The sequence below is a fragment of the Cervus canadensis genome, chromosome 13 (genome assembly GCF_019320065.1).
Source record: "Cervus canadensis isolate Bull #8, Minnesota chromosome 13, ASM1932006v1, whole genome shotgun sequence".
Classification (NCBI taxonomy): domain Eukaryota; kingdom Metazoa; phylum Chordata; class Mammalia; order Artiodactyla; family Cervidae; genus Cervus; species Cervus canadensis.
In genome coordinates this window covers 40,038,987-40,066,035 of record NC_057398.1, presented here as the reverse complement: position 1 = coordinate 40,066,035, position 27,049 = coordinate 40,038,987, and the positions used below count along the sequence as shown (strand labels likewise).

General features: G+C 37.1%; 1 protein-coding gene across 11 annotated transcripts in view; it reads left to right on the top strand.

Moving 5' to 3' along the window:
- Nucleotides 1-27,049, top strand: part of DNM3 (dynamin 3) — a 619,318-nt gene that overhangs the window by 161,382 nt on the left and 430,887 nt on the right. For all 11 annotated transcript variants that reach the window (XM_043486187.1, XM_043486184.1, XM_043486188.1 and 8 more), the window contains 2 exons: nt 16,513-16,662; nt 18,132-18,335. In XM_043486187.1, the coding sequence (XP_043342122.1) occupies nt 16,513-16,662; nt 18,132-18,335 (354 nt within the window). The remainder of the gene's footprint in view (nt 1-16,512; nt 16,663-18,131; nt 18,336-27,049) is intronic.

Genomic DNA, 27,049 nt, shown 5'->3' with positions numbered 1-27,049 from the left:
GGAGAAGCTTTAAACTCAGGTCTGATTCCAGAGTCTTAAACACTCATGTTCTTGGCTACAGAATATTGTACAGCATGACTGACTCTGCAAGAACATTAGCAGGGGGAAACCTACTTTAGCGATGATTTCCATGCAGATTTGGTTGCTGAAAGAGAAAGGATACAGATACTTTGTGTGGACTCTTATAATGTTATGAAATTACTGAGAAGAGTTATCAAGTAATAGAGTATATTTTCAAATCAGGTTTTAGAATAATGGCACATTTGGATGATCAAGTAATTAATACATTGTTATTGAGATTGTGCTCTTCATTGTGATCCATGTGACACAGTCATATATGAGGACCCTCTAAATAAGTGCACATGTTTTTCAAGCAAGGAGATTTCACTCTCTTTTTTTTTTTTACTGATTATGCTTTTTTCAATCTTATAATTTCATCTATTTTGCAAAAGTAATTAATTACTTGCATGTGTTGAGATAATTGGTGACTATTGGAGCTAAACATTAATTCATAGGTAAATTGAGTTGGAAAAGCCATAGCTACTGAATTTCAGATGAAAACTTTGTTTTTCTTTATAGGTACCTTTCTTTTAGCATTGTTTAAACTGACTACATAATGTATTGACTTTTGCTAAGTGCCGGGTGGTCTTATGGGAATCTTTTGGGATTAAATTAAAAAATTATTTAAGGGGACCTTTAAAATATTTTAAACATTTATCTCCATTTAGATAATTCAAACACTAATTGACCAGTTCTATTAATTGAGTTTTCTTCATACTAGGGGTAATTTATAGTTCTCTCCCTCCCTCCTTCCTCCTCTTTTTAAGTTTTCAAAATGATTGGATTGGCTCTATTGTTTGAGTCATAGAATAATTTTTGCAATTTATGAAGCAAAGGCATCTTATCAGAAGGGTTACTTTGCATTTTAGTTTTATGCAGTGAATTTTGAATATTATGCCCAAGAACTTTCATGTATTCATAATTTTTCATTTGTTCTGACTTTTGTTGCAAAAATATGTGCTGTCATTACCAAGCTATCCCATACTGACTCTGACTGCTGAGTGCTTGGGCCATAGTTGACAATAAATATTTTTGTATGACTCTCTACAGCACTGAAGTGATTTGTTCTAGTGAGACAGAGTTTAGAGGTGATGTACCTCTCATTTATAAGATTATGTACTTTTATTAAAATTTAATATATCTGGCAGAACAGGCATTCATGGAAAAATGCTTATGTTTTTAGCTAAACATGCTGTGTGTGTTTGTGTGTGTATATATGCAAGTTTGGGCTAGAGGAGAAATTTTTTTTTGGTTAATAATATTGCAAAAAATGCAGTAGATAAAGATTAAACAATTAAATTGTTTTATAGAGATTGACAAACTGATTCTAAAATTCCTAGGAAATGCATAGGATCCAGAGTAGCTAAAATAACTTTAAAATAAAACAAGTTTGGAGAATGAACACTACCTGATTTTAAGACTTGTTACAAAGCTACAATGTTCCAGATAGTATGGCGTTATACAGCCCAGCAATCCCACTGCTGGGCATACACACCGAGGAAACCAGAACTGAAAGAGACACGTGTACCCTAATGTTCATCACAGCACTGTTTACAATAGCTAGGACATGGAAGCAACCTAGATGTCCATCAGCAGACGAATGGATAAGAAAGCAGTGGTACATATACACAATGGAATATTACTCAGCCATTAAAAAGAATGCATTTGAATCAGTTCTAATGAGGTGGGTGAAACTGGAACCTATTATACAGAGTGAAGTAAGTCAGAAAGAAAAATGCCAATACATCAACGCATATATATGGAATTTAGAAAGATGGTAACAATGACCCTATATGCGAGACAGTGAAAGAGACACAGATGTAAAGAACAGTCTTTTGGACTCTGTGGGAGAAGGCAAGGGTGGGATGATTTGAGAGAATAGCATTGAAACATGTTTATTACAATATGTGAAATAGATCACCAGTCTAGGTTTGATGCATGAGACAGGGTGCTCAGGGCTGGTGCACTGGGATAACCCTGAGGGATAGGATGGGGAGGGGGGGTTCAAGATGGGGAACACATGTACACCCATAGCTGATTCATGTCATTGTATGGCAAAAACCACTATAATATTGGAAAGTAATTAGCCTCCAATTAAAATAAATAATTTTTAAAAAACCAAAATAAACCCAGGAAGAAAATGTTCCACATGTCTATATTATCCACTGTGGAACTATCTCCATGGCATTTTCAGACAGTGAATACAGAATGTGAAGGGTACATGTTGTGTTGTGTGTGTTTCAACTTTCTATAGTTAGTATGTTACAGTAAAGGGACAATTTCTATTTAACCACTTTATGAACGGAAAAAATAAATAACAGACTTGTCATAGGAAAAAAAAAGATAGTTTGGCCTTGATATAAATATGGACAAATAGACCAGTGGAACAGAAGAGAGGTAAAAAATAGACCTACAGATCTATAAATAATTGATTTTTAATAAAAGCAGTAAGGCAATTCAATAGAGAAAAGGTAGTATTTTCAACAGTTTTGGAAAAGTGGCATATTCATATGTAAAAACTGAACTTCTATTTATACCTTTCACTGTATACAAAAGTTAAGTTGGCTTTGTTTCTAACAATGACCTTCAGGAATTTGTCATGAAGACATTTGAGAAGCTTACCAAATACACTAAGATATTGTTAAAATATTTAGATGGAATGATATTGCTGGCAAATTGCATGTAGAAGCTCACACTTAGAGAAAATAAATTTTTGTCAAACTTCAAATATTTCCAGCAACATTTAATTCAATATTTTTAGAATGTTTTAGTTGCATATTTACATATGTACACACACATTTATACACTTGTTCTTATATAATTACTACTTAAATTTTATTTATAAACTTCATTTCTGTGTTTAAGATTCTATGGGGAAATTTTTCATTTTTCAAATACTAGGCTTTCTGTTGTATTTTTTGTATTTTTTTTATAGCAATCCGATTACTTGAACTTTCATGACAAAGTCTAGTGATATCACCTTTGATTATAGATTTTTACTTGGCAAATCACCTTGCTTTTTTTCTTCTTAAAACAAGAAATAATGTTGAAACATTTGCTGTTTGTTAAATTGTACATTTAATTACCCTTTAATAATACTGTAATAACTCATTTATTTGGAAACCTCTTCTCAGTTTCTTAACTTAGCTGATTATCAGGAGGAAGCAAGAAGAGTCTTGGGCAGTCAAAAATAATATTACAAAATCTATGATCTAAAGCTCATTTTTGCAGTGTGGCCTTACTCTGGGCATTTCCCACCTCAGTATAGACTCAGACCATACACACTAGGTTATTGGACTTCTCAGTTTAGAATAAAATATAAAGTTGCAAGTTAGAATGGGAATATGGCTTGAAAACAGATGCCAACAGTAAGAAGTGACAGATATAAACCTGATGTAAAGGAAGAGACAATAAAAAAAAAATACAAAGGAAAAAAATTTTTAAACAAAATAACCTATAGCAAAACCCTTCAAAATAACAAGAAATATTTCAATTATGTATAGAACATTGTTTAAGGATATAAGAAACTATAGGATACATACTCAGTTTCTATAAATGCCATTAGTCACTTGCTAGCATTTATTAATACCTTGCCATTTCAACAGCTTTTTAACACTATTGCTTATTCTTTCCTTAAAACATACACTGTCCTTTTGGTTTCCATGATGCCAAATACTCCTGGTTTTTGTTCTCTCTTTGGCCACTCTCTCTCTTTTGCTGATGCGTTATCTTTTACTTGGTCTTTAAAGTTTGCATCTACCCAATGCTCCTTTCTCTGTCATTTTGTATTCTCCCTTGGGCAATCTCTTCTATGCCATGTCTTCATTTACAACTCATGCACCTAGGACTCTCATATTTATAGCTCCTGGGCTAAACTCCAGACACATATTTCTAGCTGACCGCTTGAAACTCTACTTGGATATTTCAAAGGTATAAAACTTAGTATGTCAAAAGCCATATTTAATATCATTTTCTTCTCAATACCCACAAACCTCAAGTGTCCACCAGTGTTTATTTTTGTATTCATTCACTCATTTGTTCTTTAGTTAAAAAAAAAAAACACATATATATATATATATATATATATATTGAATGCCCAATAGATGCAATTCACTGTTTTAGGTGCTAAGAGTACAGCAGATAGTGTTTCTGTTTTCATAGAACTTATATTCCAGTGGGTAAAGGCAGGTAGTAAAAAACAAAATCTTCAGGTAATGATTATGTGCACTGAAGAACATAAATTAGATGATATGATGGAGTGTGACTGAGCTGCTACTTTTCTTTGTCTGATCAAGGAAGGCTGTCTAAATTAGAGGTAATATTTTAGGTGGGATAGAGCTACGCATGCCACAATGTGGGTGAAGGGCATACCGGAAGAGGAGCAGCTTGTAGAGAGGCCTGGGGTGGAAACAGACCTGGTGGGCTTGCAGAGCAGAAGACGGCTACTGAAGCTCAACTGTTTGTTTATTTTTGGTTTTGGTTGTGCTGAGTCTTTGTTGGTGCATGCAGGCTTTCTCTAGTTGCAGAAGGTGGGGGCTACTCTCTAGTTGCAGTGTGCGGGCTTCTCTCGTGAAGCACAGGCTCTAGTGTGTGAGAGCTTCAGTCATTGCAGCTTGTAGACTCAATAGTTGCAGTTCATGTGCTCTAGAGCATGGGCTCAGTAGTTGTAGCGCTCCAGCTTAGTTACTCTGCATCTTGTGGGATCTTCCTGGACCAGGGATTGAATGCATGTCCCCTCCATTGGCAGGCAGATTCTTAACCACTGGATCACCAGGGAAGTCCTAGCAGCTCAAGTGTTTGGAGTAGAGAGGGTAGAAATAGTGTTATCAATAGAGGTAGACAGGGATCAGACTGTCTAGGACTTTGTAGGCTGGGGAGAGGAGTTTGGATATTTCTGACTTCTCTGGAAAACCTATAAAAAGTTTTAAAAAGGGAAGAGACATGATCTGACATGTTTTAGAAAAATCTCTCTAGCTGCCATGTAGAGAATGGATTCAGTGGAGCCAGAGTGGAATCAGAAAGACCAGTTGGAGGCTTTTATGGTAGTCCAGGTAAGAGTTGGTGTCAGCTTAGGAGGAGGATGGCCACAGTGGAGGCAGTAAGAAGATGTTTGGGAGAAAGGTGAGCAAGGGTTAAAAAAAAAAAGTACCTCTATTTTTTGATTTGGTGACCTGATTCAATGGTAGTGTCAATAATTGAGATGTGGAAGACAGGAGGAGATGGAGGGGATGTGGGTGTTAAAGGGGGAAGGCAATGTTTCAAGGAACAGGAGGAAAATCATGTCAGATGCTGCTGAGGTTTTTGCAGTTTTTGGCCAAGTGCTTGACATGCTTTCTGTTGGTTTCATGTTTTTTCATTTTTTGGGCTTCGCTGGTGGGTAAGATGGAAAGGAATCTGCTTGCATTGCAAGAGACCCGGGTTTGATCCCTGGGTTGGGAAGATCCCCTGGGAGAAAGAAAAGGCTACCCACGCCAGTATTCTTGCCTAGAGAATTTCATGGCCAGAGGAGCCTGGTGGGCTACAGCCATGGGATCACAAAGACTTGGACATGACTGAGCGACTAAAACATACACAATACTTATTAGTCTCTCTTGGCCCTGAAGTCAATGTAAGTGACTTTGGCTTTGTATGCTATGAAAAAGACTACCTCTTATTTCATGATTGAATTCTCACCTTAGTTTTTTGATTGGACTATCTGGATCACTTGGATCTGGACTTCTGTTTTGATTTCCTCTGCCTCAGGAGTACCAGAGCCCTGATCCTAAACCCTAGTCTCTGCAGCTGGCCTCTGAGACCTGCCTAGCACTTACCTTTAGTCTGCTATGAAACCTTGGCCCTTTTTGTTTCCACCCCTTTATTCTTCACCCTCTAACTGAGACCTCTACCTTTCACCCACTATTGGACTTCCTCAGGTTAAATGTTTACTTCTTGAGATTTCCTTTTTTTTTTTGATTATTAAAAGAAGGACACAACTGACTTCTGCTTTATATCTGGGTTTGCATAATTCATATCTAACTTGTTTTGTTTCTTACTTAACCACAGTTCTAGGCACCTGGCCTCAATTTGGAATGACTTGAAGGCTTGCTGGAAGCATTTTTCCAAATTGCTTAATGGTATGCAAAGAGAAGTTCTTTACAGAAGAAGGAAGAAATCTACAAGTGTTTTTTAAATATGATAGGCATCAGGGAAACAAAGATGACTCAAATATAGCCTCTGCCTTTAAGGAACTATGTTTTTAAGTATAGTCGTACCAGGTGATATTTATAGCCAGTGGATTCAGCTAGTTGCAGTGAAAACCATTTTGAGTTTCTGTGTCCCATATACTCCATTTTCATGGGAACCCCATGCTTAAAAACACTGCTATTAAAGCATTTTAGAAACAGAACTCCAGCTAAAGTATGGACAACCCTAGTTCTTAGAATAAAGATTGGTGAGAGGTTATATGCCTGTTTTCCATAATTATTCCTTTTTACTTAACCTTGATTAATTGAAACATATGCATGTTTTTCCCCATGGAAGGGGCATATTGGAAATATTTAAATTCGTATGGTCATGCTGTGCTTTTCACAGATGATTGGAATGCTGCCCAGGCACAAACCATGTCATCCTTCCCCCAAACAATTTGTCAGCTGTTTATCCTAGCATAATTTGTTTTTCATGGTCAGCAGAAGTGACAGTACTAAAATGTTTTATAGGGAAATAAAAATAAAGTGATAGCTCTGATTTTTTAAAAAATATCCTCTTTTTCCTCCCAGATCACTCTTTGATATAAAAGGTATCTTACCCTTTGCTTCAAATGTAGGCTATTTTTAACACTGGGAAAACAGGAAAGATTTTTAAAACTAGAATCTTGTTTTTTGAAACTGAAAACATACTGTGAACTTCAGGAAGATAGGTTATACTGACATGCAGTAGAATTTCATGGATTCATTATTAGGACATAGGCTATATGCACATAACCTTCATCCTTTATAGGAGCTTGTGGCTAAGAAATTTAATCACTGTCCATTCAGGCTGAATTTGGGCTGAAGCCTGGAATTGTTTGAGAAAGAGATCATTCCATGTGCCCGATTACTAAGCATTTAGAATGAAAGGAACACTGAGAACATGCCAAGAGAGCTTGTGCCATTGGAAATTACCTTTCTATGAGACAGAATTTATCTCAGGACCATAAGATGAGATTTGTTAGAACTTTAGACATATTAATTTTTGATATTATGGAAGTCTCAGAAGATACATATTTACCAGTTCTTTAAAAGTCTAACTGTTGATTGGTTAGCTAGACTGTAATAGAGTTTGGCTTGGGTGTTAGAATTTCCTTCATCACATGTGAACACTCTTCTTTAGAGGTAGTATAGTTAAATGATTCATTGCTCTTGTGAAAATCCTTTCCAAGATTTTCATTTATAATTGTGCTTTAGACAGCAGGGAAGTAAAACTGTGACCTTTGAATTCTGCATTGCTCATCAAGATTTATTTAGGACTTGTAAGATGATAAGCTGATTGATGATCCTCTTCAATAACAATTATGGGCAATTGTTCAAAAACATACAAGCCACCTTTGCTGTCCACCTATTTATAGTTTGCTAGAGGGCTGGGATTCCATAACAGGACTGGCTTACCTTGTTGCTATGAAGACTCAGCTTATGACAGTAAAATCCTGTAGCTGTGAATTGTGAATTGTGGTTATAGTTGCTGTGTTTTACTAATAAGAAAGTAGGATATGTGGTCTGACAATTATCACTGTACTATTGGAGATGAGGGGGACATAGACCTATGCGTCTCTGGACCTGGGTAGAGGATGGACTACTGGTAGCTCCCATCTGACAATTTAGCTTAGGTTTTCCCTGAGTTTTCCATCCTATCGGATGAATTATTTCCCAGGAAGCTCTTTGAGACTCATAGAAATGGGAATTTTGTGGTTTCTGCCCCTTTTGTCTTTCTGATATGCTGGACATACCTGAATCCCAGTGATGGATGCAGTTGAGACCCAACTTGACATTCCTGCTATGGTTACTATTAGGTCATTTAGGATCACTGTGTGTGTGTGTGTGTGTGTGTGTGTGTGTGTGTGGTATATTGTGGTAAAAATAATAGTATTTGTAGGGTTTAACTAGTGAGAATACATACAGAAATGTTTTTTTTTTTTTTTCAGAAATGGTTTTTAAAGGTGTAAAATGACTCAACAAAATGATAAATCCCCACTCTCACCTGTTGAATTTCACATACTCCCACCACCATCAGTTCTACCTGTTTGTGTCCTCCATCAATACTCATTATTCTGTTTCCTTTTGATTCCTATGGGATGAACTAGCATGATCCTTTCTAGTGCTTCCTATCCCCTCTTCCTTAAGACATAGCCTCAGCCCTTGTCCCTTCTTGCTTCTGCATCATCAGCTTTCCCTCAAGGCTGGATTAATAGCCTGGGAACATGCTGTTAGTTTACCCACTTTCATAAAACTTCCCCTCATAACCCTCTCCAGATGGCCTTTTACTTCTGTCTTCTCCTTTACAACACAACTTAAATGATTTGTCCACAACCAGTCTCCACTTACTCTCCTCCTAGTCATTCTAAAATCTATTCCCATCAGATTTGCACCCAACCCACTCCACTCCAACAGTCCTTTTCAACATCCTGAAGGACCCTCAAATTGCCTGATTTTATGATTTGTTCTTAGTTCTCATCTTATGACATGTTGACAGTATTTGATGGAGTGAAAGGTCTCCTTTCATGAAATACTTTCTTTTTTATGGCTTTGAGTCACCTCTCTCTCAGGATTTTCCTTTTTTTTTTTTTTTAAATCCCCCATCATGTTGACCACTCGTGCTTATTCTCCATTTGCTGACCTCTAAATATTGCAACATACAGGGCCCACTGCTCTGACCTGTTCCTTGTCTGTCTCTCATTTACTGACCTAGTGATCTTATGCACTTGCCTAACTTTAATTCCAAATACATATATCTATATCTATCTTGGACTTATCTAGCTTAGACTTCTCCTTAGATGAAAGATTCACATATCCAGCCCCAACGCATTTTTGTGCTGAATAAAAGCCACCATTTCCTCAAGCACTTGACTGCCATCTTCTGGAAAAATTTCAGGATAGATCCACACTTATCAGATAAGACAATGAGAATTGTGTGTCTTTCAGCTGCATGGTTCTCAACCATTGGTGGTGGTTCTGTTTGTCCACATGGGTGATGTGTAGTAAGCATCACAAGCTTAATAGGTCCCCAACTGAAGTTTTACATTTTATTTTGTTATAGTTGATTAACAATGTTGTGTTCGTTTCAGGTGTTCAGCAAAGTGATCTGGTTAGACATATACATATATTCATCCTTTTTTAAGATTCTTTTCTGATATAGGTTATCACGGAATGCTGAGTAGAGTTCCCTGTGCTATATAGTAGATTTTTCTTGATTATGTATCTTATATATAGTAATATATAGTGGTGTGTGTATGTTCATCCCAAGTTTCTGACTTGTTCCTCACCGCCCCCCCCCCCCCACTCCCATATTTCCCCTTTGGTAACCATACGTATGTTTTCAATATCTGTGGGTCTGTTTTTGTTTCATAGATAAGTTCATTTGTATCTTTTTAAAACTTAGATTCCACATATGAGCGATATATGATATTTGTTTTTCTCTGACTTACTTCACTTAGTATAATAATCTCTAGGTTTATCTATGTTGCTGCAAATGGCATTATTTCTTTCTTTTTTATGGCTGAGTTATATTCCATTGTATATATGCACCACATCTTTTTTTATCCATTCCTCTGTTGATGGACATTTACGTTACTTCCATGGCTCAGCTATTGTAAACAGTACTGTTACAAACATTGGGGGCATGTATCTTTTCAAATTGTGTTTTTTTTTCCTGGATATATACCCCAGGAGTAGGATTTCTGGATCATATGGCAGCTATTTTTAGATTTTTTAAGGCATCTCCATACTGTTCTTCTCCACAGTAGTTATACCAATTTATAATCCCACCAACAGTGTAGGAGGGTTCTTTTTCTCCACACCCTATCCATCTTTTTATTGTTTGTAGATTTTTTGATGATGACCATTCTGACTGGTGATGGACATGAAAGTGGCGTGCTGCAGTCCATGGGGTCACAAAGAGTTGGACATGACTGAGTGACTGAACTGACTGATTCTGACTGGTGTGTGGAGACACCTCATTGTAGTTGTGATTTGCATTTCTCTGATAATTAGTGATGTTGAGCATGTTTTCATGTGCTTTTTGACCATCTGAATATCTTCTTTGGAGAAATGTCTGTGAAAATCTTCCCATTTTTTGACTGAGTTGCCAAACTGAATTCTTGATTCCCAACCTCATCTTCCATACATCTTCCTTTCTTTCAGTCTTTCTATTTCAAAATTCTTCCAATTGCTGAAGTCAACCTCCTTAAAGTCATTCTTAACTTCTTTCTTTCTCTCATACCCTCCTTTAATCCATCAGCAAATACTTTTGGGTTTTCCTTCAAAATTCATTAGAATATAACCACTTCTCAGCACTGTTTATAATAGCCAGGACATGGAAGCAACCTAGATGCCCATCAGCAGATGAATGGATAAGAAAGCTGTGATACATATACACAATAGAGTATTACTCAGCCATTAAAAAGAATACATTTGAATCAGTTCTAATGAGGTGGATGAAACTGGAGCCCATTATACAGAGTGAAGTAAGCTAGAAAGAAAAACACCAGTAGAGTATACTAACGCATATATATGGAATTTAGAAAGATGGTAATGATAACCCTGTATGCAAGACAGCAAGAGAGACACAGATGTATTGAACAGTCTTTGGGACTCTGTGGGAGAAGGTGAGGGTGGGATGATAGGGGAGAATGGCATTGAAACATGTAAATTATCATACGTGAAACGAAGCACCAGTCCAGGTTCGATGCATGATGCAGGATGCTCGGGGCTGGTGCACTGGGATGACCAGAGGGATGGGATGGGGAGGGAGTTGGGAGGGGTGTTCAGGATGGGGAACACATGTACACCCATGGCGAATTCATGTCAATGTATGGCAAAACCAATACAATGTTAAAAAAAAAAATAAAATAGCTACTCTGAAAAAAAAAAAAAAAAAGAATATAACCACTTCTCAGCACTCCCACTGCTCCCACCCAGGTCTCACCTCCAGGTGAGATAATAATCACACCTTTATTATTCTAATAGCCAGCTACTTCTCTTATGCCTCATTGTCTGTTCTCAACACAGCAGTACAGTTCTTTATTTAAAACCTAGGTCACATCATGTTTCCCTTCTATCCAAAACGCTTCAAGTGCTTTCACATTCATTTAGGGTAAAATCAAAGTCCTTAAAATGGCCCACAGGTCCTACATCGTCTGGGTCTGTACCACAGCTCTGAGCTTATCTGCTGCCTCTCCCCCGTGTTCTGTGCTCCAGGCACGCTGGCCTCCTTGCTTTTCCTCCAATATGCCAAGTGTAGTCTGCATCAGTCAGTCTACCGGGATCCTCTTATGCAAAGCATGGCTTCTTGAGTCTTTGCTCAGATGTCAGTTTATCATATCAGAGAAGTAGTCTTTGATTGCACATAACAAAGCAACCTCCCTTCTCCAGTGTTTAACATCCCCCTTATTCAATTTTCTCCATAGCACTTACCTGGCACACACACATTGTTTACTGTTTTACTTCACTAGAATTTAAGCTTCATGAGGCTAGAGACTTTTTTTCTTCACTTTACTATATGCCAGCTTTCTAAAATAGTGCCTGAGAAGTTGTAGGAGCTCAATAAATATTTCTTAAATAAATAAATACTGAAATCCCTAAATCTCTTTGTGGGACCCTATATCTAACAAGATACAGAGGTTGGAGATGGTATTGCACAATTACAGTCTCTGAATTCCAAGATATAAGCATTTTCAGAAGTCCAGGAGTAAATTTAAATCTAATTTGAAAATTGCATTGATTTTACAACTTTCTGGAAGGGTCTTAGTTTCTTAAAGAGAAAGCAAGTAAGCGCCATCTAGTGGCAACAAGTGTGTTGGGCTTCCCTCGTGGCTCAACTGGGAACACATTTCTGTTACTTGAATTATTGACTAGCAATGACATCGAAAATGTAGCCCTTGATCCAGAAGCTTTTTTTAAAAAAATTATATGAACATAATAATTATGATAGCTGGAAGTTCTCAGATTTGAATTTTCCACAGGCTATGTTGAACTGAATAGTTCTTCTGTCTCCTTGCTATGAGAAAGTACCATTCTGTTTCTTCTATATAATTTTTTGACTCATGTTTGCTTTTTTTTTTTTTTAAGTTTTGTTTTCCAGAATCTGGCATTCATTGTTCCTCTTTACTTTTTTTATTGTTTTATCCTCTACTTATCCTTAAACTCTTACACTGGTACTGGCCTAGCTGCTGAATGAGTAAATAAAGTCTCTACTTCTAAGAATTTATAATCTTATAAAAACAGCACTTATGAGGGTAAACATGTAAAAGAAGATGCCAAATGATGCGGTCATCTCTTCAGGCCAGACTTCTGAAGCCTGCTGAAGCTTAATTGTTGTGTGTACTTTCACTGTTGAGGCATAAACCACATCTTATAGTTGTCTCCCTATTGGCCTTGTCATGTAGTGGGTGAAGGTTAAATATTTATGGTGGTAACGGTAGAAAGACTACCAATAATTGTCTCACCTGAGCCCAAGATATCTGGGCCCAAGATACTTAGCCTTAGTCTACATTTTGGGGGAGCATTTTTTCAGCTGGCTGTTAGAGAAATTAAACTATTTGTTAAGACTTGTTCCCTTGTAAATTTATAACATTTTTAGGTCTACTAGTATCAGTTCCCTTTTTTTTTTGAGTTGTGTTGCTTATCATTTACTGCATATCTTTGGAAGCAGATATAGAAAGGGATAGTACAATAGTTTTAAGATGCTACTAAAATTTAAAAAAATAACTAATTTTCTGTTATATAGTTATTTTAGAGTTTTTCCTTCTGCCTATAGATACTGATTTTTTTTCCTTGCATTGCAGATAAATAGTTTCTTTGTAATATTCAGTCTTTTTTCTTGAGAAAATATCTTTTAATTGCAGAAATGGATGTGGTATTTTGAATAGTATATTTTAAAGCTAAAATATTCCATATATTATTTCCTTTTAAAAGGTAAAACAAATGTTGTTTCTAAATCTTCTTGCTTTCCGAAGCTGTATTTACATAATTTGGCATATGTGGTTGTTGCTTGGCCACTAAGTCACGTCCGACTCTTTGTGACCCCATGGACTGCAGCACTCCAGGGTTCCCTGTCCTTCACTATCTCCTTGAGTTTGCTCAAACTCACATCCATTGAGTTGGTGATGCCATCCAACCATCTCATTCTTGGTCACTGCCTTTTTGTTCTGTCCTCAGTCTTTTCCAATGAGTCAGTTCTTTGCATCAGGTGGCCAGAGTATTGGAGTTTCAGCCTAAGCATCTGTCCTTCCAGTGAATATTCAGGGTTGATTTCCTTTAGGATTGACTGGTTTGATCTGCTTGCAGTCCAAAGGACTCTCAAGAGTCTTCTCCAGCACCACAGTTCGAAAGGATCAATTTGTTGACGCTCAGCCTTCTTTGTGGTTCAAATCTCACATCTGTACATGACTTCTGGAAAAAGCATAGCTTGGACTATAAGAATCTTTGTTGGAAAAATGATGTCTCTGTTTTTTAATATCCTAATCTCTAGGTTTGTCATAGCTTTTCTTCCAGAGAGCAGGCATCTTTTAATTTCATGCCTGCAGTCACCATCTGCAGTGATTTTGGAGTCCAAGAATATAAAATATGTCACTGTTTCCACTTTTTCCCCATCTATTCACCATGACGTAATGAGACTGGATACCATGACATTCATTTTTTGATTGTTGTGTTTTAATCCAGCTTTTTCACTCTCCTCTTTCACCCTTACCAAGAGGCTCTTTAGTTTCTTTTTTCTTTCTGTCATTGGAGTAGTATCATCTGCATGTCTTAGGTTGTTGATATTTCTTCCAGCAATCTTGATTCCAGCTTGTGAGTCATCCAGCCGGCATTTCGCATGATGTACTCTGCATAGAAGTTAAATAAGCAGGGTGACAATACACAGCCTTGATGTACTCCTTACCCAATTGTGAACCAGTCAGTTGTTTCATGTGAAGTTCTAACCATTTCCATTGCTTCTTGACCTGCATACAGATTTCTCAGGAGACAGGTAAGGTGGTCTGGTATTCCCATGTCTTTAAGAATTCTCCAGTTGTGATTTACACAAAGGTTTTGGCATAGTCAATGAAGCAGAAGTATATGCTTTTCTGGAATCTCCTTCCTTTCTCTGTGATCCAGCAAATGTTACCAATTTGATCTCTGGTTCCTCTGCCTTTTCTAAATCCAGCTTGTACATATGAAAGTTTTCGCTTCACATGCTGCTGAAGCCTAGATTGAAGGATTTTGAGCATTACTTTGCTAGCATGTGAAATGAGTGCAATTGTACAGTAGTTTGAACCTTCTTTGGCATTGCCCTTCTTTGGGATTGGAGTGAAAACTGACCTTTTTCGATCCTGTGGCCACTGCTGAGTTTTCCACATTTGCTAACATATTGAGTGCAGCACTTTCACAGCATCATCTTTTAGGATTTGAAGTAGCTCATTTGGAATTCTGTCACCTCTACTAGCTTTGTTTGTAGTAATGTTTCTTAAGGTCCACTTGACTTCATACTCCAAGATGTCTGGCTCTAGGTGAGTGACCACACCATCATGGTTTTCCAGGTAATTAAGACCCTTTTTGTATAGTCTTCTGTATAGTTCTATATAGAAGAACTTCTTTCCACCTCTTCTTAGTCTCTTCTGATTCTGTTAGGTCCATACTGTTTCTGTCCTTTATCGTCCCTATCCTTGCATGAGGTATTCCCTTGATAGCTCCCAACTTTCTTGAAGAGATCTCTAGTCTTTCCCATTCTATTGTTTTCTTTCTTTTTTTTTTTACATTGTTCACTTAGGAAGGCTACCTTATCTCTCCTTGCTATTCTTGGGAACTCAGCATTCATTTGGGTTTATCTTTCCCTTTCTCCCTTGTCTTTTACTTCTCTTCTCCTCTCAGCCATTTCTAAGGCCTCCTCAGACAATCACTTTGCCTCCTTGCATTTCTTTTTCTTGGGGATGGTTTTGGCCACCTCCTCCTTTACAGTTATGACTCTTTGTCCATAGTTCTTCAGACACTCTGTCTACCAGATCTAATCCCTTGAATCTATTTGTCACCTCCACTGTGTAATCATAAGGGATTTGATTTAGGTCATACCTGAATGACCTAGTAGTTTTCACTATTTTCTTCAAATTAAGCCTGAACTTTGTAATAAGGAGTGCGTGGCTGGAGCCACAGTCAGCTCCAGGTCTTGTTTTTGCTGACTGTATAGAGCTTCTCCATTTTTGGCTGCAAAGAACATAATCAATCTGATTTCAGTATTGACCATCTGGTGATGTCCATGTGAAGAGTTGTCTCCTGTGTTGTTGGAGAGGATGTTTGCTAGGACCAGTGTGTTTTCTTGGCAAAATTCTATTAGCCTTTGCTCTGCTGCATCTTATACTCCAAGGCCAATCTTGCCCTTTACTCCAGGTATCTCTTGACTTCCTACTTTTGCATTCCAGTCCCCTGTGATGAAAAGGACATCTTTTTTTTTTTTTTTTTTCTGATGCTAGTTCTAGAAGGTCTTGTAGAAGATCTTCATAAAATCGACTTCAGCTTCTTTGGCATTAGTGGTTGGGGCATAGACTTGGGTTACTGTGATGTTGAATGGTTTGCCTTGGAAACAAACCAAGATCATTCTGTTGTTTTTGAGACTGCACCCAAGTACTGCATTTCGGACTCTCTTATTGACTATAAGGGCTGCTCCATTTCCCCTAAGGGATTCTTTCCCACAGTAGTAGATATAATGGTAATCTGAATTAAATTCGCCCATTTCCGTCCATTTTAGTTCACTGATTCCTAACATGTCAGTGTTCACTCTTGCCACCTCCTCTTCACCGTGTCCACTTTACCTTGGTTCATGGACCTAACGTTCCAGGTTTAGCTTCTATCAGGATAAAGTGGTGATACTCAGAAAGGACATGCTAATAGGATTAGTACGCAGGCTTTTTGTATGTCCCAGCTCTAATTTCTTTGACAGTTGGTTGCTGTTATTTGTTCTATCATTTGGAGGGCCAAAATTCTCTTTATTTAATAGGCTTTGCAGTTTAAAGACTGCTTGTAGTACTTAACTGCTCATCTGAAAATTAGCAATTTTGCACCATTAGAATTTGTACTCTTTTTAACATTTCTCAAGTGTTAACTGTGCTTTTTAGTTACTACCATGTTCTCTCATTATGATGACTGAAGAGGCAATATTGGATACTTTGACTTGTAATTAAAGAAGCGTTGTTTGCTTATAATTACTGCAAGAGTATCTGAATTTTAGGTTGTATTAATTTGTCTTTTATAGAATATGCTGAGTTTCTACACTGCAAAGGAAAAAAATTTACAGATTTTGATGAAGTTCGCCATGAGATTGAAGCTGAAACAGATCGAGTAACTGGAATGAATAAAGGCATTTCCTCCATACCCATTAATTTACGAGTCTATTCCCCACATGGTAAGTAAAATAACAAAATTCCAAATTCTTGTCCTCAAAAATTTTTACTATGTATGTTAATTAACATACATTATTTATATAAAATGGCTTTGTTTTCTCTCAAAAAATCTTGGTGTCTAAGATTGTGCTTAGGTACTTTAGTAAATGATACAATCCATACAGCTCATAGAATTATTTATGGGAGTCAGGAGGAGATAATTTGTAAAAGAGAATTGAGTACATTATTTTACAAAGTTTTCTTTATGTATATTTTAAACTTTTAGAATTCCAAAGAGGAATGCATGAAAACTTCCATTTTTAGTATCTTCAGCTTTTGCAAAAATCTTAGAGGTGCATGGTACTATGGTTGAGTTTTCTTTAATGAATTTTCTTTCAGTCCTATATATTCTTATTTATTCTCTTCCTGAAGAATCAACTGTGATTTTTTTTCTCCCCAGACTGTCAGTAAAAACTTATAAATTAGATAACCAATTCTTGGTGGGTAATACAGAATAGCCTCCAGAATGACTAAGATTTTGGTGGGACAGATTTTCATCTCTAATCTTCTCCCCAGCTCTGTTGCTTTTAAATTGAACCATGAAATGCTCAATTATGACTTCCCAAGAGGACTTGGAGCCAAGTGTATAGAAAGACTTGGAACTTTTGTGTATAGAAAGAACGATAGCTGGGTCAGGCCTGGAGTCACTGACTTAGTAGTTTCCTGGGTTTCCACAATGGGTCTGGCTGTGGAGGCTGTACACCAGCTTCATGACTAACTGCTTTCCAATAAGCTAAGTGACTTGTTGCTGTTGTTTAGTCGCTAAGTCGAGTCTGACCCTTTATGACCCCATAGACTGTAGCCCGCCAGACTCCTCTGTCCATGGGATTTTTTAGACAAGAATACTGGAGTGAGTTGCCATTTCCAAGAATACTGGAGTGAGTTGCCATTTCCTTCTCCAGGGAATTTTCCCCACCCAGGGGTCAAACCCGTGTCTCCTGCATTGGCAGGCATGTTCCTTACAACTTAGCCACCTGGGAAGCCCAGGCTAAGTGACTAACACTTTGTAAATAATGCGTAATGCTTTTAAAAGTAAGGACAAACCTTACTCTGAGAATTTTTACACCATTTGAAGGCAAGTACAAGACAGACAGCATACTCACTTATTGTTCTGTGTTTGAATTATAGGCCCCGAGTTACAAACATGGCAACTCTCTGAGAAAGCTATTAGGTATGCAAATCAGTGCTTCTTAAATTATGTTAAAATGATCATTTGGCCTAGCACAATCATATCATAAAAATAGAGAAAATTTGCAAAGCCAGTTTGAATTCTGTCCTGTTTTATTCTATGCACATGTGTTGGAACTCTTCAGATACACATTATATAAAGTTCAGCTTGTTTCATTTCTATGAAAATAACACACGACTCTGCCTTGTTGATATCTTTCAGCATTGATGGTACATGTAATACTTTTTTTCCCCCTTTCCACAGTGTTAAACCTAACCCTGATTGACCTACCCGGAATTACTAAAGTGCCCGTGGGAGATCAGCCTCCAGATATTGAGTACCAGATCAGAGAAATGATTATGCAGTTCATCACACGGGAGAACTGTCTGATTCTGGCTGTTACCCCAGCCAACACTGATCTTGCAAACTCAGATGCGTTGAAGCTAGCGAAAGAAGTTGATCCTCAAGGTGAGTATGTGGCCCATTAGATGAGAGGGAATTAGTTTCAAATGTCAAGAGTTTGGGTATATTTCAAGATAATACAAAATCTCATGACTTGATTTCATTATCAGTTAAGTTGTTATTTCGTTGCTAAGTTGTGTCTGACTCTTTTGCAACCCCGTGTACTGTAGCCTGCCAGGCTCATCTGTCCATGGCTTCTCCAGGCAGGAATACTGGAGAGGGTTGCAATTTCCTTCTCTTAGGATCTTCTTGACCCAGGGATTGAATTCACATCTACTTTGCAGGAGAATTCTTTACCATCGCCTTAGGAAGACCTTTACATTAGCCATTATTAATCTTGTTAGCTCTTTTGTATTTAAGATGCTGAAAGAAAAATAACTGGGGAATATAGTCTAAACCTATACACCTGAGACTGGAGCTTGAAACAAAGCAGGTGGAAGTTCCAGGTGGCTAGATGGGGAACATGACTGGGACTCCTTCTTCAGCATTTGTGGCTTGGGAAAGCCAGAATATGGATTGGGGCTGGAATCTAGTTATAAAAGTGATACTAAAACCCCTGTCTCATAAGCCTTCTTGTCCTGAAGAGACAAGATCATGTTATCTGATTGGAACAGAGATAGCACTTCCATCAGTGGAGTCTAGAGAGTGCAGCACAGTCATATTCTTGAGAAGTCCACACTTACTTCAGCTGAAACTTCATCATTTCAGTTCAGTTCAGTCGCTCAGTCCTGTCTGACTCTTTGTGACCCGGTGAACTGCAGCACGCCAGGCCTCCCTGTCCATCACCAATGCCCGGAGTCCATCCAAACCCATGTCCATTGAGTCGATGATGCCATCCAACCGTCTCATCCTCTGTTGTCCCCTTCTCCTCCTGCCCTCAGTCTTTCCAGCATCAGGGTCTTTACAAATGAGTCAGCTCTTTGCATCAGGTGGCCAAAGTATTGGAGTTTCAGCTTCAACATCAGTCCTTCCAGTGAACACCCAGGACTGATCTCCTTTAGGATGGACTGGTTGGATCTCCTTGCAGTCCAAGGGACTCTCAAGAGTCTTCTCCAACACCACAGTTCAAAAGCATTAATTCTTCTGTGCTCAGCTTTCTTTATATTCCAACTCTCACATCCATATGTGACCACTGGAAAAACCATAGCCTTTACTAGATGGACCTTTGTTGGCAAAGTAATGTCTCTGCTTTTTAATATGCTGTCTAGGTTGGTCATAACTTTCCTTCCAAGGAGCAAGCGTCTTTTAATTTCATGACTACAGTCACCATCTGCAGTGGTTTTGGAGCTCAGGAAAATAAAGTCAACCACTGTTTCCACTGTTTCCCCATCTATTTGCCATGAAGTGATGGGACCAGATGCCTTGATCTTAGTTTTCTGAATGTTGAGCTTTAAGCCAACTTTTTCACTCTCCTCTTTCACTTTCATCAAGGGGCTCTTTAGTTCTTCTTCACTTTCTGCCATAAGGGTGGTGTCATCTGCATATCTGAGTTTATTGATATTTCTCCTGGCAATCTTGATTCCAGCTTGTGCTTCATCCAGCCCAGCGTTTCTCATGATGTACTCTCCACATAAGTTAAATAAGCAGGGTGACAGTATACAGCCTTGACATACTCCTTTTCCTATTTGGAACCAGTCTGTTGTTCCATGTCCAGATCTGTTCCTTTCTGACCTACATACAGGTTTCTCAAGAGGCAGGTCAGGTGGTCTGGTATGCCCATCTCTTTCAGAATTTTCCACAGTTTATTGTGATTCACACAATCAGAGGCTTTGGCATAGTCAATAAAGCAGAAAGAGATGTTTTTCTGGAACTTTCTTGCTTTTTTGATGATCCAGGGCATGTTGGCAGTTTGATCTCTAGTTCCTCTGCCTTTTCTAAAATCACCTTGAACATCTGGATGTTCACGGTCCACGTATTGCTGAAGCCTGGCTTGGAGTATTTTGAGCATTACTTTATTAGCATGTGCTGCTGCTGCTGCTAAGTCACTTCAGTCGTGTCCGACTCTGTGTGACCCCATAGACGGCAGCCTACCAGGCTCCCCCATCTGTGGGATTCTCCAGGCAAGAACACTGGAGTGGGTTGCCATTTCCTTCTCCAATGCATGAAAGTGAAAAGTGAAAGTGAAATGTCCAACTCTTTGCGACCCCATGGACTGCAGACCACCAGGCTCCTCCATCAATGGGATTTTCCAGGCAAGAGGACTGGAGTGGGGTGCCATTGCCTTCTCTGTACTAGCATGTGAGATGCGTGCAATTGTGCGGTAGTTTGAGCATTCTTTGGCATTGCCTTTCTTTGGGATTGGAATGAAAACTGATCTTTTCCAGTCCTGTGGCCACTGCTGAGTTTTCCAAATTTGCTGACATATTGAGTGCAGCACTTTCACAGCATCATCTTTCAGGATTTGAAATAGCTCAACTGGAATTCCGTCACCTCCACTAGCTTTTTTCGTAGTGAAGCTTCATGGAGGAGTGCAAATGATATCCCCAGTCTGTCTGCCACAAATCTATATCCAGAAAGTTAAGTGAGGCCTCTCTTTCTGTTACAGACCTGGCTTATTTTACAAGCTTATTTTTATTAAATACTGCTTAAAAATTTCCATATGAATATTCATGAATTTATCCCAAATGAACTTCGTTTCTTACAGCTCATTTTAACTCCTGCTTTTAAAGATAGCCCATCTTTACCCCAGTTTTTTGCAGACAATTCACAGTATCTTTGCAGAGAAGAACCCTCAGGTTTGCATGGTTATTAGATCTCCACCAGAGACACACTTTTGTGTGCTGCTATCCTGAGGCTTTGGCTGGTCCTGGACATTACTGAAGCTCCAAAGGAAGAGGGTGAATTCTTGCCCCCATCAGTTCAGTTCAGTTCAGTCGCTCAGTCGTGTCCGACTCTTTGCGACCCTATGAACCGCAGCACACCAGGCCTCCCTATCCATCACTAACTGGAAAAACCATAGCCTTGATTAGACGAACCTTTGTTGACAAAGTAATGTCTCTGCTTTTTAATGTGCTGTTTAGGTTAGTCATAACTTTCCTTCCAAGGAGGAAGCGTCTTTTAATTTCATGGCCACAGTCACCATCTGCAGTGATTTTGGAGTCCAGAAAATTAATGTCAGCCACTGTTTCCCCATCTGTTTGCCATGAAGTGATGGGACCAGATACCATGATCTTAGTTTTCTGAATGTTGAGCTTTAAGCCAACTTTTTCACTCTCCTCTTTCACTTTTATCAAGAGGCTCTTTAGCTCTTCTTCACTTTCTGCCATAAGGGTGGTGTCATCTGCATATCTGAGGTAATTTTCATATTTGTAGTAAAATAATCAAAAGAGAAAAGAATTTCTTTTAATTTTAATTTCTTTAAATTCCCTTTAAATTTATTCAGACTTATTTTATGACCTCTATGGTCTACTCTGAAGAATGTTCCACGTGCATTTGAGAAGAATGTATTTTGTTCCTGCTGTTTAGTGTTCTCTTGATGTTTTCTAGGTCTATTGGTTTATAATGCCATTCAAATATTGTTTCCTTCTTGTTCCTCTGTCTTGTTCTTCTATTATTGAAAATGAGATTTTGAAGTCTCTCATTATTATTGATAAATTGTCTGTTTCTCCCTTCAAGTGTGTTGAGTTTGCCTTATATATTTTAAGACTCTGTTGTTAGTATTTGTAATAAGTATTTGTACTTATTATATCTTTTTGATGGATTGACCTTTTGATCATTATATAATGTCCTATTTTTCCTCTAGTAACAATTTTGTCTTAAATTCTATTTTATTTGATTTTAGTGTAGCCACTTCAACTCCTTTGGTACCTGTTAGCCTGGTATAACTATTTCCATCCGCAATTTCAACCTATTTGTGTCTTTTAATATAAAATGTATGTTTTGTAAATAGCATATAGTTGGATCAATTTTTAAAAAGCCTATTCAACCATATCTTCCTTTTGATTGGAGTGTTAGTCCATTTCCACGTAATTACTGATAGAATTTATGGCTGTTGTTTTACTATCTTATGTATGTATTATATATTTTTTGTTTTTATATTTCTTTATTATTGCCTTTTTTTTGTTAAAAATGTGTTTTCTAAAGTACCATTGTAATTACTGTGTCATTTGTTTGAGTATTTTAAAGTTATTTTCTTAGTGATTGCTATGGGATTACAATTGACCTCTTAGTTTAGAACAATCTGGTTTAGATCAACACCAGCTTAATTTCAATAGTATACAAAATTTTTGCTTCCATAGAGCTCCAGTCCATCCCTCTCCTTTGTGTTATTATTATTATGCAAATTATCTTTATACATCATGTGCCTGTCAACACAGATATAATTATTGCTTTTGTAGTTTTCTTTTAAATCAGTTAGGGGGATAAAAGTTACAGACAAACACAAATACATTATATTTTCTTTTACATTTATTTATGTACATTTGTCCCTTGATATCCATGGGGGACTCTTGATTACTTATAATACCTAATACAATGTGATTACTATGTAAATAGTTACTGGTGTGTGACAGATTCAAGTTTTGCTTTTGCCAGCTTTATGGAATTTTCTTTGAATATTTTTGATCCGTGATTTGTTGAATCCATGGGTATAGAAACAGTGAATATGGAGGGTCAACTGTAGTTACCTTTACCAATGTTCTTTATTTCTTTGTGTGGATTTTTTTTTAATTGATTGACTATTTATTTGTGTATTTCTTTAGGCTGCATTGTCTGGCTTGTGGAATCTTAGTTCCCTGACCAGGGATCTAACCTGTGCCCTCTAGTAAAAATGCAGACTCTTTACTGGACTACCAGTATTCCTCCTTTGTGTGGATTTGTATTGCTGTCTAGTGTCTTCATTTCAGCCTGAAAGACTTCAGTTAGTATTTCTTGTAGGGTAAATTTGCTAGTGAGGGGTTCTTTTGGTTTTTATTTGTCTTGGAATCTCTTAATTTCTCTTTAATTTTTGAAGGAAAATTCTTAGTTCATGATCTTTATTTCACCACTTTGAGCATGCCATCTTACTGCCTTCTGACCTCTGTAGTTTTCTGATGAGACATCAGCTGTTCATCTCATTGAAGATCCTTTGAATTTCTTCTCTCTTGTTGCTTTAAAGATTTTCTTTTTGTCTTCTGAATGTTTTATTATGATGTTTATATGTATGAATCTCTTTGCTTTTTTATCTTTCTGGGAGTTTGTTGAGCTATTTGAATGTGCAGTTTAGTTTTCATCAAATTTTGGACATTTTCAGCCACTATTTCTTTAATTATTCTTTCTTCCCATTTCTTTTCTTTCTGAAATTTCCATTAAATGTATGTTCACACACTTGACTTACTCCTTTATTTTCTTCTTTTTTCTATCTAATCCTTGGATGAGAGGAACAATGTCAACTGACTGGTCTGAAGTTTCTTTTTTCTGCTTTCTCAGATCTTCTGTTGAATATTTCTACAAAATGTTTTTATTCCTATTATTTTAATTTCCACCTCCAGACTTTATTTTTTAAAACTAAGCTGTATATCTATATTGATATTTGGTGAAATATCATTCTCTTACTTTTTTAGTTATTTATATATGACTTCCTTTAGTTCTTCAAAAGTATTTTAAATACCTGTTTTAAAGTCTTTGTCTAGTAAGGTTGATGTCTGGACTTCCTCAGAGACAGTTTCTATTGAATATTTTCCTCTGTATGAGGCATACTTTCTTCATACATTTTATAATGTTTTGTTGAAAATGGAACATTTTAAGCAGTATAATGTGGCACCACTCAAAATCAGATTCCTCTCCTCCTCCAATGTTTGTTTTTGTTGTTGGTTGTTGCTGCTATTTGCTTAGTAATTTTCCTGAGCTAATTCTGTAAAGTCTATTTTTTGTTGTTTGTGGTCATTAAAGTCTTTACTCAATTTTCTCATTGGTCAACTAATTATTGGACAGAAATTTTTTTAAATGCTCAGAGCCAGGAAGTCTCCCAGCATTTGCTGAAGAATTTGATGGGCATTTTGGAATATGCCTTCAGTGTGCAGGCAGTTTACAGCTGTGCCTTAGTTTTCACTGTCTGCTTGTATAGACCCTTAAGGTTAGCTAGAGATGAGAGTTTAGGGCTTTCTGAGATCTTTCAGAGAATGTATATAACCCCAGGCATGGCCTGCTAGATTCTAGATTATACAAAATTCAAAGGCCTTTATGGCCATCTCGTTCCCCAAATTTTCCTTTAAAGTTTTTTGGTCATCATCTTTTTTTAATTTTGCCCCAACTGTTACTGCTGCCTGAGGCAGCTGTTATGTTAAACAATTGCCACTTATTGTTTTCCACATGCTTCCTGGGGGAAAAGGTTATTTGTACTGAGGAAACTCTGAGCCAGGTAAAATAAAGAAAAGCCCTATAAATGAGTATTTTAATTACTAGACAAGTTAAATGATTATAGTTTTCTGAAAGTGGTACTTCTGATGTATTCCAACCCCATTCTAGTCCTTCCAGTAGCTTCGGGATGCTAGTTTTTTCACTATAATTGTGGGATTTTGGTCTTTAAGTTTACTGCAGAGCTAAGGAGAGGCGAATGGGAATAGGGAAAGTTGAAACATCACAAATCTTTCTGTTTTTTCTGAGATCCAGAGATTTTGCTGAATAAATGCCCCTCACTTCATTGTAAGCCTTTGATTAATTTTGAGACTTCTAAAAAAGTTGACTTTGACAACTATTGCCTGTATTATTGTTGCTTTTATGAAGGAATGGTCTTTTCAGAGGTTCTATACCACCATTCCTTATTCTAGTCCAATATTCTTTATCCTAATCCTATGTAACTTTATAGGACATTATATGGAAATCAGGACATTTCCATATAAAAGACATTTGAATTGAGATGATGAGGGTAATCTGATTGTGACATCTGTCACCCTGTTAGTCTTCAGGATTGATTTGGTTAGGTTAAAAGTCTGTTCTCATCACTTCATGTACACCTTTCCTGAAGTTTTGCCCTTAGCTAAAGAGGATGACCCATTTAGATAATAGAGGATCATTCTTTGTTCAAGATATCTGAATTATAATCTTATCCACCAGGGTACATAATTATATAGTTTTCTGAGATATGGTCTATTTTAGACAGTAGCTACTTTGCACTGAATTAAGCCTATTTGACATAGGCTATTTTCACCTAGGCAGGATTTGGATATATTTGAATATATACTTGAGAAGGAAGTTTCTGTTGATAAGTTAATTATAAATTATTTGCATAGTGATCTTAAAAGTAAAATCTTTTTTCAAAATAAGTGTTACTAAAATGCTGAGATAGAGTTATACATGTTTTATATTAAAATAAGCTTCATGATAACTTATTCTCCCAGTATATGTGTAATGTCACAGATTTGTAGCTAGACAAAGGTTGAGCTTATCTTTTGAGTAATTTGTGAAAAATGTTTTTACTAACTAAATGAGGATTTTTAGTAAAACTTCAAGAGGAATGACTATGCTGTTTAAAAGGTCAAATTCCTAATCATCAGAATGATATCATGTTTTAATATATTTTTCCCAGTATAGTGGTCTTAAAATTTCAAAGTACTTTTACATACTTTGGTTTTAGTTTCACCAGAATATTTTGAAGTTGGTTATGGTGAGGTCCTATTTTGGGGTGAGGACATTTGTTCAGGTGATGTGTGTGCGTGCTGGCTAAGTTGCTTCAGTTGTGTCTGACTCTGTGACCCTGTGGCTTATAGCCTGTCAGATGTACGCAGTGTTGAATAACATACTTACAACCACACAGTACGTTTGTGATATCTCCTTCCTCCTCATCTAGTGCTCTTTGCACTTCATCAAATCACTCTTCAATTAATTGCTTTATTAAATGATATCGTGAAAGAACACAGGGTTTTGAAACTAATCTGTGACTTCCTGGTTATATATTCTTGGGCAAGCTGTTTAACTTTTTTGAGCTTTATTACTTCAACTCTAAAGTGACATTAATAAACCTTACTTCAAAATGTTGCTGTGATAAATAAATAAATTTGTCTGTAAAGATAACTCTTAGTCTAAATGGCTAGTCAGATGCTAGCAATTATTTTCCTTTTGAAAATATTCACGGGACACTACTTTGTTAATAAATTTGTTTGTTTGTTTGTTTGCACTGCACAGCTTGTGGTATCTTAGTTCCCTGACCAGGGATGGAATCTGTACCCCTTCAATGAAAGCGTGGAGTATTAACTGCTGGATCACCAGGGATGTCCCTGTTCTTTTGTTTAGTGTACATCAGTTATAGTAATAATAAATGTATAAAACAATCAGTAGTATTCTGTAATCCAAACTGTTGCCTATAGGAATGTGAATTAATGAGGCTTGATAACAGAACTTTGAAAGAATTATTTTGAGTATTTTAGTAATGCATCATAAAAGTTAAAATAATTTCAGATTCACCAGCGAATTAGTAGATTGACTTTAGGTGAAAGAAGACCTTAGCTAGGTTGAGTCTGGGGTTGGGTGGAAGGAGGAGCATCCTTAACCTGGCTTAATGTGTTTAAGGCATTGTGCCAACTGCTCCTCACACATACAGAGTAAAAGGGGCAGACTAGGATTCTTAACATGGGTTGCTATGATTCTCACCTTGGTGACTACTTTGCATTGATTTCTCTAAGAAATACTTCCTCCAGCTATTTAGAAGTTTTACTCAGGTGTCTTAAAAATTCAGTCACTGCCTTTGTTAGCTAATTCATTAATTTGTTTTTCAACAGACATTCATCAGGCATCTATTGAGCCCA